Source organism: Poecilia reticulata, chromosome 16 (assembly GCF_904066995.2).
Source record: "Poecilia reticulata chromosome 16, P_reticulata-male-v2, whole genome shotgun sequence".
Lineage (NCBI taxonomy): Eukaryota > Metazoa > Chordata > Actinopteri > Cyprinodontiformes > Poeciliidae > Poecilia > Poecilia reticulata.
In genome coordinates this window covers 33,665,346-33,682,602 of record NC_088845.1, presented here as the reverse complement: position 1 = coordinate 33,682,602, position 17,257 = coordinate 33,665,346, and the positions used below count along the sequence as shown (strand labels likewise).

At 38.4% G+C, this 17,257-nt stretch overlaps 1 protein-coding gene across 2 annotated transcripts in view; it reads left to right on the top strand.

Moving 5' to 3' along the window:
- Positions 1 to 17,257, top strand: part of ldlrad4b (low density lipoprotein receptor class A domain containing 4b) — a 247,347-nt gene that overhangs the window by 220,431 nt on the left and 9,659 nt on the right. For both annotated transcript variants that reach the window (XM_017305324.2, XM_008411110.3), the window contains 2 exons: positions 9,641 to 9,795; positions 12,782 to 12,832. In XM_017305324.2, coding sequence (XP_017160813.1) covers positions 9,641 to 9,795; positions 12,782 to 12,832 — 206 coding nt within the window. The remainder of the gene's footprint in view (positions 1 to 9,640; positions 9,796 to 12,781; positions 12,833 to 17,257) is intronic.

Genomic DNA, 17,257 nt, shown 5'->3' with positions numbered 1-17,257 from the left:
AAAATTAACCTCCAGTGGGTCAAGAAAACGGCTATGCCATCCATCGCTGTTTGTGGATGTTGCTTGTGCATCAGATTTGCAACTACCGAGAAACACAAAAATACAAAGAACCTGGTCGGAAACCTCAGGTGTGCATTTGTTTTGGTTGTAACCACACCAGAGTTCACTTCAATCGAACAGAAAATAGGTTTTTGGGCACACCACAGTTTGCTTTTTTGCTCCGCATCAGAGTTAAGCTATCCATTCACACCTGCTTAAACAAACCAGACTTTGTGGGCAAATGAACTAGACTTCAACTACAGCAGATTAAACAGAACTGGTGGGAATACATCCTAAGACTTTATATTCATGTAGAAGAGTGAGCTAGCCTGTGTCCAAACCTAAATCCAATTGAGATTTTGTGACATGACTTGAAAAGTGATTGGAGATGCTCTGCATCTGTTTTGCAAAGAGGAATGAGTAAAGATGGTACAGACATGCCCTAAAAGACTCCCAGCTGTCAATGGAATGAAACGAGGTTCTTCAGTGTCAACTTAATACAAATGTATTTCACACTTTTCAGCATCATTTTTGTAAAGCCTTTTTTCCCCTTTCATTTAATTTATGTTGTACTTTGTATTGTCAGAATGTGGAGAAGTTTCAGAGGTGTTTACAGAGTTTTCCTTCCAGATGAGTAATCATATGAACTGCTTCCAGTAAATTTTGAGTATTTTTGTGTAAAGATCTCACAAATACATAATCTAGTTGGTCCCCATTTACCCCGACGAAAGCAGAGGAAACCGTCCAAAGGGGAGGCAGGTTTTCAATGCAAATGATTTAGCCCGCTTAAGGAAAAAGGAGGCTGCAGATGCTTGGTTGATATTGTTTTGACAAGCGGATGGCTGCTGGTAATGTAGACTGTAAGCGCACACTGTTCTCCATGCATGGTGTTCTGCATCTTCTGAACTTCAGCAGCACAGGCCTCATCTCTTTCTTCCTCCTCATCTTCCTCCTCACATTTCCTTCAGTTCCATCAGCCTCACCCTTCCTCGTGGTTTCTTCCTCGCTGACATTCAGAGAGCAAGCTGTTAGCTAAGTCGGGCAACTTATTTTGCTTGAACAGTAATCTGCAGGAGAAATTACTAGCTAAAATTCAGAAGTACTTTGGGCTTGGGGCTTTAGACAGGATTTTACAGCACCAGGAGAGTATGTGATGTTTAAAGAGTCGGCTCACAGGTTAGCTTGGTTCCTCAGCATGGTGTTGTCTGAGTAAACCTCTGTCTGTCTCCTTCCTGTGGCTGCCAGGACAAACTCACCATCTCAGGCTGCTGGTGGCAACAACCAGTCTGCCAACAAAACATTTAACATTTTCTGTTGTATTTATGTTATATCCTATTGCAATGTAAGTATATGGATGGTGTATCATTAAACCTGGTAAATGTAACTTTTATAGAAAATGTTTTTCTACGTCAGAGGGAACCCTCACACACCGTACCAAACACTGTGCAGCATTTTAGCCAACTTAAAGTTGTTTCAGATGAGTAATTTACTAAATTGTGGAATGTGGAATTGTGGAATACCTTATTGCTGTTGAGAAATGTGGACATGAAGTTATAATTCAGTTCACCTTTGTTTCCCCCATCACCTTTGTGGCTGAGTGACAGCCTTTAATGTCCCCACACTTCGGTCTACACATACATTCTCGGAGCAGAGATATGGAAACTATCAGAGAGAACTTTGGACTTTACAAGTGCAGAAGTAAGACTTTCCGAAGATGTTTTGTTTCCAGTAAGTGATGAGGGAAACTACAGCAGCAGCAGAACACTTCTGTTTGGAGCTCGCTAACATGCTGCTACTCTAGTTCATCTCTAACTGCTTAGCTGTGATTGCTAGCATTGCAACAGAGGCTCTAATTACACCGAACAGAATGGCTAAAACGATAACATGATGGTTGATGGCTCTATTTATAGCATCAATACAGCAAACCTTTTATAATAACATCCTTATCCAGATGTAAAGCGCTCTGAACTTCAAATGGCATAAAGCTAATTAAAGCCTCTTACAATACCATCTTCTCTTAATAACAGCACAGTGAATGCAGTGTGCATTGTGTGTTCGGGCTGCAGGCTGTAATTTGTTCATGCCACATATTTAATACAGAAGACTTTCTAAGTGTGATAAAATGATAAAAAAAAAAAAACTCCGCAAATACTACTGCTACCAACAGTGATTGTATCACTGATGGTAACAAACTGATAACACTTTCACACAATACCTATACTAATCAATCCGTGTATGGTTCGTTCTTTGGTTTTTTTATTTCGAAATAAAATTGCAAAAACAAAACAAGCATGTTTTTTTTTTTTTTTTTGTTTTTTCGTTTTTAAAACGAAATTAGAAAAACGGCAATTGCAAAAATATAAAAGAAAATGAGCTGTCAATTTCGGTTTTCATTATTTCATTTTTGGCAAGCGGTCTGTCCCGGAAGTTCTCTCTGTCCAGCCTACACAGGGACCGTATCACACACATTATGCAGGCTGCAGGGACACAAGCTTGTTCGTTTCAGGCTCTATACTGTAGTATTTTCTGCCAGCCGCAAGTCAGTTTAAGTAATGCTCCTGTGAGAAACAAATAATACCGGACATCTGGTCACCAAGAAAAATGGTTAGCCTGAGTTTTTAGTTAAGTTTTTTATTTTGAAAGCCCAGAGCACCGGGGAATGGCTTTCCACTGCAGCCACACCCGTCTCGTTTCTGGACCAGCAAGATGGCTTCTATTGCACTGCGCCTCCAGCGACAAACAAAGGTAAGTAGACTATTAATTTGTCACAAAAAGTTGTTTTAAGATATTTTTAGGATAGAAAGTAGCCCTCATAGCTTCATTTACGCACTTAGTTATGTGCAGTTTCTTTGAAATATACTCCAGAGTTTTCAGAGCAGCGTAGCTCCGCTAACGGGGCCAGGCGGCTCCAGGCTCAGCGGGCAGGTGTAGTGTGTTTACCCCGCTAACAAAGGCTAACAAGTCACCTTGTCGTATTCTGCTGCTTGATATCTGATTGTAGCGTCTCAAAGTGTGACATGAAGAGTTTAATGTCTTTGCTTATACAGGTCCTTCTCAAAAAATTTGCATATTGTGATAAAGTTAATTATTTTCCATAATGTAATGATAAAAATTAAACTCATATATTTTAGATTCATCGGACACCAACTGAAATTTTTCAGGTCTTTTATTGTTTTAATACTGATGATTTTGACATACAGCTCATGAAAACCCAAAATCCCTGTCTCAAAAAATTAGCATATTTCATCCGACCAATAAAAGAAATGTGTTTTAATACCAAAAAAGTCAACATTCAAATAATTATGTTCAGTTATGCACTCAATACTTGGTCAGGAATCCTTTTGCAGCCTTCAAGGCAGCGTGGCATGGAGGCAATCAGCCTGTGGCACTGCTGAGGTGTTATGGAGCCCAGGATGCTTTGATAGCGACTTTAAGCTCATCCAGAGTGTTGGGTCTTGCATCTCTCAACTTTCAGGTCTTTTAAAACAATAAAAGACCTGAAATATTTCAGTTGGTGTGCAACGAATCTAAAATATATGACAGTTTAATATTTATCATTATGGAAAATAATGAACTTTATCACAATATGCTAATTTTTTGAGAAGGTTCTGTATACTATTTGATAGGTGTGTCAAAATATAATATACCTCTCTGGAGAGTTCGATACTTATGAAGATGTTAGTATCTTCTAAACATTGACATCATCCAATACCAGTTACTAATATTCCCTTCCTCTGATCTTTGTGTAGTTTGTAAATTCATATTATTTGTGTGTGTGAAATATATTCTTCCCTTCGATTGGCTTCTTATGTGCAGTGTGAGCTTTTTTTAATATTTATTTTTTATTGTTTCATACAGGCGGCTCTTAGGAGGAGAGGCCTCAGCTGTAGGTTTGGATGCAGCTTCCCAGAATCTCCCAGTGATCCTCTTCCTCCTCCTGACATCGTCTTCTTCATTGTCTCCACATCTTTTATTTAGCTACATAAATTATAGGAATATTTTTTCATGATTCCCCAAACATTGGCTGAATATCTGCGTATGTTATTGTAATAAATACATTTTTATGACAATGTTTTGTCTGTTTATTTTGTAAGATTTGAGTTTAAAGCTCTCACTACATATAGGTTGATACAAATTAAATTTTAAATAATTATTTGAATGTTTCTTGCTTATAAATCCAGATCTAAGAAATAATGAAAAGTATCAACTCAAAAGTTGATCATTATGTTTAGTCAGTTCTTTCTAATAAGTTATAATAAATAGGACACGCTGGAGGGACGATGTCTCTCTGCTGGCCTGGGAACGCCTTTGGATTCCCCCGGGGAAGCTGGTAGAAGTGACTGGGGAGAGGGAAGTCTGGGCCTCCCGTTTGAAGCTGCTGTCCACGCAACCCGACCCCGGATAAGCGGAAGAAAATGGATGGATGGATAAATAGTCTCATAAAAGGGACAAAGGTTTTCATTTCTAATTGGACAGTAATATGTCACTTATAAAAATGTGAAGAGATATTATGAGGTGTTAAACCACAGAAGAGGATAAGGGGCCTGTAACATTTTTCTAACACCAACTGATGTACAAGATTGCTTTTTTAAAAGTCTGAATTCTGAGATTAAAGACAGAATGATGACCTTATTTTCTTTCCCAAATCCTCTTCTGTATGCAAACATTTATTTAGTTAAGCTTTTAATAATCTGGCACATTATTTCAAACATTTCCTACCTGGTAGAAATCTATTTCCAGGTATTTGCCTGAAATAGAGACTACTATTAGTATATTGTATATATTGTATATATACAATTTTTTGTATATACAATAAAATATATTGTATATTTATTTTGGATAAATACACAATATTTATCCAGGATATTGTATATTGTGGATAACCTTCTTTGCATCCTTGTTTATGACACACCGGATTATAATTGGTATGTTAATGCTATTCAGAAAGGAAAAACTTAAACTAAAGGGTTTGAATGACTGGCAGAATGTTCTAGTCGTGGTTTGAGCGTCTTTTTAAAACCAGAGCAGATTAAAAGTTGGTAAAAAATAAAAATAAAAAAATGGACGGACTTGCCCTTTAGATATTTACTGAATGGGAAGCTGCATTTAGCAGCCATTAGCTTCATATACAAAACAAAGTCGGAGTTAAAGGCAATCTGTGTGAAGATATCATGATCAAATTAATTACATGCCGCTTTGGACGAGTGTAGAAAAACTAAGTGTGCGGGACAGAGAGAACTATGCAGGCTGCAGGGAGACAAGGTTGTTCGTTTCAGACTATATACTTTCTATATATTTTCTGCCAGCCGCAAGTGACCAATGTCCGGTATTTGTTTCATATACCCGACATTGGTCCGGTATTATTTCAACTGACTTGCGGCTGGCAAAAAAATACTACAGTACATAGCTTAAAACGAACAAGCTTGTCTCCCTGCAGCCTGCATAATGTGTGTGATACGACCCCTGTGTAAGCCGGACAGAGAGAACTTCCGGGTCAGATCGCTTGTCAATAATGAAATAATGACAAGTGAAGTTAACAGGTCGTTTTCTTTTTTATTTTTGCAATTGCCGTTTTTCTAATTTCGTTTTAAAAACAAAAAAATACATCCTTGTTTTGTTTTTTCAATTTTATTTTGAAACAAAAAAACCAAAGAACGAACCATACAGATTCTAATCACTTTTGGCTTTACATGCATGTTGTTTTTTATTTTCAAATTACAAGTAGAGCTCTGACTAAGGCTTATTTTTGCTATCAATTAATCTATCATTCTGACAATTAATTGGATAAAGAATTGGCACATTATGCAGATTTTTCATTAAAGCCTTTCTTATGCAGTCTTGCATTAGAATGCAGTTATACATTAGAATATGCAAATAAAACAATAATTAAATTCATTTCATAAATTTGAAAATAGACATTCAATTGCCTAAAGTTAAGTTACAGGATTCCTTTAGTGAATGTGTGATTTGTAACAAAGCATCTACAGCTAACACAAAACTTCTAACATCAACTTGTGATGTCAAGCAGAAGCTCAATTCTTCTGCTTGACTTGGCATCAATACAGGACTGTAGGACTGATATGGTGATTATATTTTGGATTAGCTGATTAACAAATGAATAGCAAAAAGTGCTTACTCAGACTTTATTTATTTTGCAGAATTTGAACCAGGTAAAACGTCTACCTGTTTTTTTTCTTGTCTTTTTATCTATATTTTCTATACAGTTTTTTCTTAATTATGGCTTTAAATGTATCGTTCTTTAGGTAGCTGGCCTTTTTTTGAGTCTGTGTACTCCAGTTGATTCTTCAATTTCTAAATTGGTTGACAATAATTTCAATAATCAATTCATCACGACTAATACGATTAATTGTTTCACACCTCTGCAAATACTTTTTCAAAGCGCTGTCTAGGTCAGGGGTGGGCAAACTCCAGGGCTCGAGGGCCGGTCTCCTGCAACTTTTAGATGTGTCTCTACTTCAACACACCTGAGTCAAATAATGAGGTCATTAGCAGGACTCTGGAGAACCTGACTGCACTGAGGAGGTGATTCAGCTGTTGGATTCAAGTGTGTTGGACCAGGGAGACGTCTAAGAGTTGCAGGACACCGGCCCTCAAGGACCAGCATTGCCCACCCCTGGTCTAGGTTATATGTGAAAACATTTGGCAGCACTTTTTTTTTTCTCTAAACCTGACCTTGAAGTAAAAATTAACACTGACTAGTTAATTAAAGGACATTTTCCATTATTCTTCTCTGTATTTGCTGCTTAGACTTGGCAACTAAGTTAAAATTGAATTTAGCATTGCAGCCAGCTAGACTTTTTCATCGAAGGACTTTGAAAACATCTGGCTTTAGGGCTCTGCTATCATGAACAGTTTTACATTATTCCTTTGTGAATGAAGCAGTTTGTTTGCTGGAGAAAAGATGCATTTGGGCATTAGCACCCGGTGTTTATGGGGCTTCAACCTGAAGAAACCAAGTAGTGACAGTTATGAGTTTTCTGAACTTCCGGATCAAGTCCTGTTCCTCAAGGCTTCGCAGGATCATCTAAAGTTTTATTCAGCACCGATTTGTCAGTGATTTTGTTCTTCTGAAAGTTAAGAAAACCATATTCTGATCCAGTATTTTCCATTGCTCAACATTTGTTTCTCCACTAAAAGACAGATTAGGATCTCATGTTGCTGGTTTCCACATGGTACCACATTCCTTAACGTTTTGTCTGTGGTTAGTTTTTATCTAATTTTTCCTCCTACTTCAGTGTGGCTGGTTTTATTCCTGCCAGACCTTCAGCTGTTGTTGAAGAATGCAGGCACGTTTTTGGGTCGCATTATGTTTCAACTGAATTGTTGCCAGTTTTTCAAAACTTCAAACTATGTTGCTAAAGCTTTTCTGGTGGACTGTGAATGATGTGCTCAAGAAATGTGGTTTGTGGAGAAAATATGCACCAGAATGAACCCTTAGTAAGTCAGATTGTTGCATGTGAAATGTGTCATCCACACAGAGATGCAAAGAAAGTCACTTGAAATGCACAGAGTTTCCAGAAGGGAGTCAGAGTGTGAGTCAGAGATCAGACTGCAGGCTAAGATGAGGTCAAAGTGAGGCAAAGGAGAGAAACTGGAAGAAAGAGAAACTCAATGAGAGATTGTAGGCAAGAGAAGGATGAAAGACAACTGATGAAGATTGTGGAGTGAGGAAGATGATAGAGAATGGATGGGATGAAGAGGCAGCAGGCAAGTGAGGCAAATCACAAACCAGTGGAAAATGACAAAATGCAAACTTGACTGGTGGGCAGTTCTACCCTGATCAGGAAGGTCATCCCAGATGTGTGTGTTGCCTGTTTAACACACACACACACACACACACACACACACACACACACACACACACACACACACACACACACACACACACACAGTCATTCAGCATTCTGACAAAAGAACCACTGTATTGTGGGACAGTCACTACACATTCAGATCTCTGGGTTGGAACTCTCCCCTGTGAAGTCTTTCTGAGTGTACACACACATACACACAAACACAATTTATATTGGAGCTGAATCGATTAATCAGATACATTGTGATTAATTGATTACTGAAATAATAGTCAACTAATTTAGTAATTTGATTAAAGACAGTCAGAGCAGTAATTAAGACAAAATGGTACAGAAAATATAAATTTTTCATTTATGATGATGATGATGATAATAATACCCTTCTTTGTCTGTAAATCTGTTCTACTCAGAACTCCTCAAATGGCAGTTTTGCTTCACTTTGTTCATATTCTGTTAAATAAATAAAAATCTCCTATTAAGCACCTTTTGCTACTCAATTATAAATTGGTTTATCCAGAAAATAATCAGCAGATCAGCTCTGCTCTGTATTGACAATAAGTCGAGCAGAAAGGGCTTTTCACATGTTGAAGTTAGAAATATTTTTAGCTGCAGATGCATCTTTTTCTTCAGATGATCAAGTGTTCACTTGAGGAATACCGTTACTGCATTTGAGATAATAAAATGTTTATTTTCTTATTTAAAAAAGGAATCAAATCGCTTGCATTTTTAATGTCTTTTTAACATTGTGTAAAACAAGCGTAAGTGGTTAAATTAATTGACAATTTGATTAATCAATATGTCATCAGAATAATCAATAGAGTATTCAATTACTAAACTAATCATCAATTGCAGCCCCAGTTTGTGTTTCAACCCATATTAGGACTTATTTATTTTAGAAACTGAAGTTATGCTTAATTTATGCCAACAATTACCTGTATATTCCTAACACTGACCTCAAAAATTAATTTGCACCATGCCTATAATCTAACCCTAAAATAGGCGGTTCATTTCACTAAGACTGGGCTTTGGGCACCATGTGACCTGAGGCCCCTCTGTCTCCAGAAGGTTAGAGAATATGCCAGAAAAGGTCCAAAATAGGTAACATACATGAGTACACACACACACGCGCGCGCATACACACACTATTACTGAGTCTTCCCCTGAGTTTGACCTGTGCTACCCCCTGCTGGTAAACAAACGCTACAGCACTTTTCCAGAGTAGGACTCAAAGTGAAAATGGTAGTCTATAGTGTGCTGCATCTGTGAAATCAAAATATAGAGATACAACACTGACTTATTTTTATGGTAAAAAGCATTTTTGTTTTACTGTCTATATCTGTGAATTGAAATTGTGAGTCCCCAAAGTTCAGCTGTTGTTCTGAACAGGCAACCTCACTGGAGGAAGATGGTTGCTGCAACAAGATCCAGCCCCATTTTTCCCAACAAGTTGATGCGTTTAGCATTAATTTCAAGAAAAGTTAAGAGTTGTAGAGATTCTGCTTTAGTATGTTTTCCATACACCCAAAGTGGGAAAAGAGCAGACAAGAGGGCATGCATCAGTATCCTTGTGAAACAAAAGTTATCAGAATGACTTGATACAAACTGTACCATCAGAATGTACCGTGTGTCCGGACAGCCAAAAGAATGTTTCTCTTAAGCTTGTCCTGTAAATGTCACACCTGGCCTGGAAGAACGGTGTCCCATCAGCAACTCAAAGATCATCACCGAATGTTTAGTTCTAATCTCTTCCCTCTCTCTGTGTCTTTGTGCAGCTGAACTGGAGTTTGTTCAGATTGTCATCATCATCGTGGTGATGACAGTGATGGTGGTGGTGATCATCTGCCTGCTCAACCACTACAAGCTCTCCACCTGGTCCTTCATAACACGGCAGAGCCAGGCCCGCAGGCACGACCACGCCCTGCAGCAGGTCAGGACTGCTGCTTCTCACTCTACAGCTAACCTGCTGGTCTTTACCATCACCATTCAGTTCACATCAGTTCAGTTTATTTCAAAAGCACTGATTCATAACATACATCTTTTCAAGACACTTTACAAGATAACCATCCAGTTTATATACTGATGTACAGAATAGAATACTGTCTTGTCTTTTAAATCACATTTTTGAGAAGAATCCACACCTAGCTCATTGTAAGCAGCTGTCTGCTGCGATAAAGCGGGAGTTTGAGAAAACGGAATGGACGCTTAAAAAACAGAGGCACTTCTCCTGGATGTTAAAGAAAAAGAGAAAAGTTAATGACAGCAGTAGCTGCTCTGGTGGCATCTTCTTTAGTTACAGCAATATCTCCTTCATTTGCATCTATTGGAAGAGTTAACAGGAAGCTATCTGAGCCACTGGTCCCCTCCAAAAATGTCCAGCTTAAACTGAAATGCATAAAAACAGAGAGAACATGATGTTAGTGACAGTAGTAGGAGAAAGTAGCAGAGGGAAATGTAGTCAGTATGCCCTCCAACAACCTAAAGGGCAATGCACATTGGTGACATCAGACACCTGTCAAAAGTCAATCCCCTAATGGTTCGTTCAGCCGTTGCCGTATCCCCAGCAATTGTTTTTCAACCTGTTCTGTGGAGGAACTCAACTGCATTCTGGCTCCCATAGCACCACTTTGGAAGATCTTCTTCTGTGCTTTTTTTGTAATGTTGTTTCTTGTTGGATATTAAAAAATAAAAATAAAGACATTTTTGAGGTTGAAAAATATCCAGAGATAAAGGACCTGCAATCCAATCACTATAGAGATGATGTGGCTTGGTGATAGCAGTGGAAATATGTCCTATCGGTCATTTCAGCAAGGCCTTCAGGGTTAAAATTTATTACAGTACACTGTATCCGAATGTGTAGTTCTAATCTCCATGTAAGATCCATGTAAGAAAAACATGGATGGCTTGTTTGGAAGTGTTACCAGGAAAAAAACAACAACTTTTAATTGGTCTTGCACTCAAGTAAATAATGCCTTTAACAATTTATTTTAGACACAATAAATCACAGTGGAGATGTTTGACAATAATTCACAACAGTGAAAAAAAACTAGACATAGCTTAAGAGCCCAAACTACTCTAAAAACTGCACCACAGTGGTGGTAGTGGGATAATGGTTTGGGCCTGTTGAAGATTGACTCACTGGATCATCAATGATCCCAAACCCAGAAACAAGTCTAAAACAAAATGGCTGAAAATACAAAGAGTCAAGGTGTTGTAGTGGCCTATTTAAAGTCCAGATTGAAATGTTCTTTTGGGGCTTGGTGCAAAACGAACAAAAATATTAGATCCTTTATAGAAGACACTATCTAAAGGACCACTAAGACAAAATGTTTCTCTATAATCCCCCAAATCATATAGAGAGGAATGTCACTTTGGACAGAATTAGCTTAAGTGAATGTGTAACAGCATTATGACATTCACTTGAGGTCACATTTATTTCATTCCAGTGCTTAATTTGTAAAACGATTCCTCATTCTGAGGACTATTTCCCCCTAGCTGCTGTAGGATTGGCAGAGCTGAGTCTAGTCTGTTTCTAGTTGATGCTGCCGTCGTTTTGATCCGAGCTGATGGTGAGTGAGGCCCTTTTTGTCTGACTGTCTGCTCATCTGTTCTCACTGAGTGTTCCCGTGCAGTCATTGTGTTAGTACTTTTCTGTATTTGTGAAACAGGACAAACATAGCCTTACCAGTATGTTCCCAGTAAAGTACAGTGCAGCTAAATGAATCTTTTTATCCCACTTAGAGCTTTTGTCCCAGTTTTACACTGGTAGCAGCTTTGCTGCAGTCTGTTAAGTGAATTTGCTGAATTGATTTCGGTGGAACCGGTCTTTATATTGTTTTTTAACAACACAGCTGTGAAATATTGGCAGCCAAACATTCTCCAATTCAAACTGGCTCAGCTGAATCAACTGGGCTACAGCATTCTCGTTAGCTTGGGTTGTGATGTGGAGATGCTAGCTCTGTCTCAAACCTGCAGAGCATTTTCAAAGTGGGTATGTGTAAAGAAAAAAACGAAACCAAAAGTTTACATACATCTTTTTTTCTGACTGTCTGAAGTTAAACCAGATTAAATTTCTCGTATTTAAAGTTTGTCAGAATTACCTAAATAATTTCTACTTCGAGATCTATTTATTAATGTCTTTAACATCAGAAGTTAACTGATGATGTGATGGCTTTGGAATCCTGTGACATTACTGGATAAATCTTTAGGAAATAGAAATAATTTAGTTAATGACGTGAAACGAGCAGTTTGGTCTGATTTACAGGGAGAAAAGAGGGGTGTCTTTCTCACTCTGGCCATATAAACTTCTGGTTTCAAGTGTAAGTCCAATACAGGCACTTTCACTAACAGTGTGAAACAAGCTCCACCACAAAACATGCTGGAAGCTAACTGGGTACTCCAAACCAGCATCTGGAAATGTTTCTCCTAATTCTACACCTGAGCTAATGCTGTGTTAGCTTCTTGTCTTTTCCATATAGTCTGTATGTTAACCATGCTAACCAATCAAATTAGTTGTACTTCAGAGACAGTTACAAAGCAAAAAAGCCACAAATAAAACCTCCTATACAGCAATCAAAAAAAATTGTTTGGTACTTCTCGTATCATTTCTGGTTGCAGTTTCCATAGCATTTTGTAATGCTATGGAAACTTGCACTTGGAAATATAATGTTTACCCACCCAGGACTGATATGAACATAAAAAACATAGGCAGAAGTCAAAGTCAGGTCAAAGTTTATGATATAGAGCACACTTACAACTGCATAAGTTGATGAAAGTGCTGCACAAGTCATAAATCATCAATAGTATACAATTTGCATAGTATTTGCTCAGATAATCTAACAGCTGTCAACAGCTAAACATTCAAGCTCCTGATCTGTGAGCCAGCAGTTTGACCTGTGTTGTTTTCCTGTCTTTAGGATGGCTGTCTGTGGCCTTCAGATAGCGGATCCCGACAAGGTGCCTCAGAGGTAAGACCACCACTCTGGTTGTCATGTTAGACACAGTGCTGACTCCTGCACATCATGAGCATGACTCAAATATTACATTGAAAAATATAATATTTCATAAAATATGTATTTCAAAAACAAGACGTTGTCCTGAAATAATTTTAACATGTTTCTTGTCATAAAATTTTGAGAAAAACTCTTTTCAGTTTTGTATTTGCCAGGTTAGCTTGGGGAATGCATGGAAGGTCAAATAATTGCAATGTTTTTTGTTGTTGTTGTATTTTAATCTTGCACAAATGTCATAATAAAACAAAAGTTGTAATGTATGTAGACATTTTTTTCTTTTTGCAAAATCAAAAGTACAACATAAAAAATAAGGAGAAAAACAACAACAAGCAAACAGATCACCTCTACTTGGAAGAAAATCAAGAATCTTCAGACACTTCATTGTTCCATATGGATTATGTTCCATGACACAATTATGTATCAATTATTGACATAATGGCCCCACATACATACTGCATACACACTCCCCCTCGCCTTTGGGGGCGCTGCACCACGAACCACTGAAGAAAACAACAGAAACATCTGAAGAAGACACTGAGCACTACTTCATTCTTCACAAAGGGTAAAAAATAGAGTGGTGTCAGATTATCTCTTTTGTCTTTAGCAAAAGACCAAAAGACATTTCTCCCCCTACTGTTAGACTTGTGCGTTTATTTTGGCCTTCCTCAAAATTAGGTTTTGGTACTAATATTAATGACAACCGAGTTTTGGTCTTTGTTAATCCAGTCAGGATCGTTCAGGTAAGCATTTGGATTTATCAAAAAAACGATTTTATCCCCCACATATCCCCAACCCCCTAGTTGGTTGTGCTTTAGAATACAACTGCTGTGAAACAGCCAAACATTAACAGGTCTGATCAAATGGTTCCTTTTAAATGCCCTACCATGGAATCTGTTTGCAACTTCAAGGTAGACACATGCAGATGAATGAAGAAATATGCTGTAGATGTACTCCAATGGAACTTGTAAATGTCGAGCATTACAACAACTGCAAGGTTGAGTGTTTTTATTTATGCCTTGAACTTAATCGCTTCAAAGCACATTCAACAATTAACACTGAAGTGCTGATGTTCACGCTCAATATTCTCAGAGCTCTGACTCCCTGTTTAATTCTGGAACTGTGTCTGCCACCACACCTAAGAGTAATGTCTCTCAGCTGATTAATGGCAGATGAATGACTCAGTTTGAAAGATGTACTCTATTGTTTGAGTACATTGTTTGAGTTCATATAGTACTCAAACAATGTACATATATTGTTTACATATATACATATAGTACTATATATACTCTTTAAAACACTGAGTGTTTTAAAGAGTATATATAGTACTATATATACTCTTTAAAACACTCTAAGTGTTTTAAGGAGTATATATATATAGTACTATATATACTCTTTAAAACACTAAGTGTTTTAAAGAGCTATAGTAATTACATGCAAGATGACTGGAACTGAAAGTAGAAAACAAACCTAAGATGTTTGAGGCTCACCGTATGCCCACCAGCTTCCCTGTGTCAGTTAACTTATCCCCATCTTTAAAGTGGAAAAAAGCAATCCCGTTCGTTCCGACACCATATATTGTCAGATCCACAACATAATTCATCATATTTTGACCAAATTGAAATATTCGCCATATTGATCTTACACGTCTACATCACCCTGCCTGTATGTCTTCAGCCTATCAGGAAAGTCGTTACAGTTTTTTTTCCCCATATTCACGTTTTTCTTTTTCTTTTTTTTCAAATCAATATCTTGATATAATCAATACTAGAAAAACGAATTATTTAAAGACTAATTTCCATGAAAATTGATACAAACTGACCCATTCAGATTTTCCCAAATTTCTGCATTTCATTTTGCAGCAACACTGCAATATTAGACATGTTCACAAAGCAGCCAATCAAGGAGTTCAATTTAGTTTCCTTAGTGCTAATTGGCTGAAACCCCAAGAATGAATTAAGGAAGATTGTAGTTGTTGACTCTGCTGTAAGATTAAGATGATTTCCCACGTGCGTATTAAAGCATACTCAGGAATATTTGGTGTGTGAACTATTAAAATATTAAATTATGAGCATTTTTAGAGGGATTTTCAAGTATCAACGGATTTTAGCCTTTTCGCAGGTGGCTGTGGTCCCCAACCCCCGCAAATACCAGGTGGCCAATGTAGTATACTTAAAAGCAAATCTGAAACCGCTCCAGTGGGTCTGTTATCTAATCAGAATGCTTTTGTTCAGCAAATCTTCTCAGTATCTGCTCTCAGCTCTTTATTTTGTTTCCTTGCCGACTTCTTTCTTGGCACGCGGCCTTCTGTAAATGTTCAACGCTCACAGGAATACAGTTGAGGTGCAAGGAGCCTGGCATTTGCATTCAGGCTGCTTGTAAATATTTGATCGTCCAGGAATGGAGCTCATATGCCGCACCGGGCAAGCCTGGCACCATACTTTAGACAGGATCAAAGCTGGCATGTTCTGAAAGAATCATGGGTACAGATATGTAAACTAATGCCAGCATACTTGCCATGACCGGTAGCGAGCTTAGCTTAATGATTGTTTGCCTGGTGAAAGAGTTTGAGTCCAGGTGACAAGAGGGAGTTGGAGAGGTTAAAAGAGAAACACGTGACGCATAGTGTCATTGGAGCGATGAGTTAAAGTGGTCCTAATGTGCTTCCACATACACATCAAATCTAAAGTTGCAGCTCTCCCTCAGTGAGAACCTTACAGGTAAAACACAAGAAAAGAGAATGGGAAGTGACAGGAAGTGGGGTTTGAGAGAATCCAGCAGCCGAAGAGGAAGAGAGTGACTTTAGGTGGAAACAGTGTTGGTGCTGAAGCAGCTGGAGAGGAAAAGGCCATGCAGAGACAAACACAGAGGGAGACACAGCCAGTGAGTGTGGGTGGCTGGTAGATGCAGGGATGCTGTCTGAATCTCTGTGTGTGTGTGTGTGTGTGTGTGTGTGTGTGTGTGTGTGTGTGTGTGTGTGTGTGTGTGTGTGTGTGTGTGTGTGTGTGTGTGTGTGTGTGTGTGTGTGTGTGTGTGTGTGTGTGTGTGTGTGTGTGTGTGCGTGCGTGTGTTTGGGCTGAGAAGGGGGTGGGGGTGCCAGTGGATTCTGGTGCGTCATTAATCAGCAACACCTCCCCTGACACTGTCTAGACAGCCGTCTGAGAGCTGCCCTGCTCCGCTGCGCTCTGCTCCCTCCATCAGCTCTACACCTTTCTCCCCCCTCTGTCTTTCTATCTTTCCGTCTCCACTTTCTCTCTTCTGTTTTTTTTTTTTCCTGTCTGGCCCTGCTCTCTTTCTCTCCATGGCTCTTTTAATTCCCTTCTCCTTTCTCTCCGTCCTTATCTCAGCAGCCTTTCTTTTTAAATCCTTTCAGATTTACTCTTTCTGTGCTTCAGTCAGTCTCTCCATTTCAGCTGCCCAGATCCTCTCTCCCCTTCTCTCCCCCAGCTTCTGTTTCCAAGCCTGTTGTTCTCTTCACCCAGACCGTTTTGTCAGTGGGGGTTGATGATTAGAGACACAGTCCCTAATTGAAATAAGTTCCCTCTGATAATGAGTTGCTGCAGCAGCAGGGAGTGGGGCTGGATAGAAATGTTAGATATGAACACATGGCTCATGATGTTCCAGTCTGAGGAGTTAATTGAAATGAAGAACAAAAGTTGGCAGATGAACTAATGTGTGATGGTTGTCCTGTTTGAGTGAGGGATATCCTTCCTCTCCTGTAATCAAGCTAAAACATCTGTAACCACTAACTGGTAGTTCACTGGTCTGTGTGGAGGTACATCACAATGATCTGCCATCGTTTGCATCAAAGCCATTGATCCTGTATCTATATTTAAGCAGTTAACAAAAATAAGAAAAAAAAAGATTATCTTGAGAGGCTGAGCTCTAAAATAGCACCATTATCTCAGCCAGTAATATATTTGGCAATGTTTGTTGTTTTGTTGCTAAAAGTGTTTTAGGACTTTAAAGAAGTTCTATAACAAAGCACTAAATGATACTTTTTGAATAAAACCATGTTGACACAGACCTAATGGATTTATTACCTTGGATATTATTCTCACGATGAGTAGAGTTCTTATTGTCTGGACTCTGTTTGCAATGAATAAAAAAAGTAAAAAGTATTTAACCTTTTTTAGTGAAGTAGTTGTGCTTTTTTATTTTTTTAATCACAGATCTTCATTGTGACATACACGTTATTACATACAGTGGACCATCGGAATTTGTGGGGCTTAGGGATCGCAGCCACCCGCACATAGCTAAAATCCACAAATATTTGAGACCTCCTCTAAAATTGTTCAGAACTTCCTGTCTGAATAGTTTAAACTCCAAATTGACAAAAATGCGTATTATACGCACAATGAAACCCTTCATGAACTAACATCC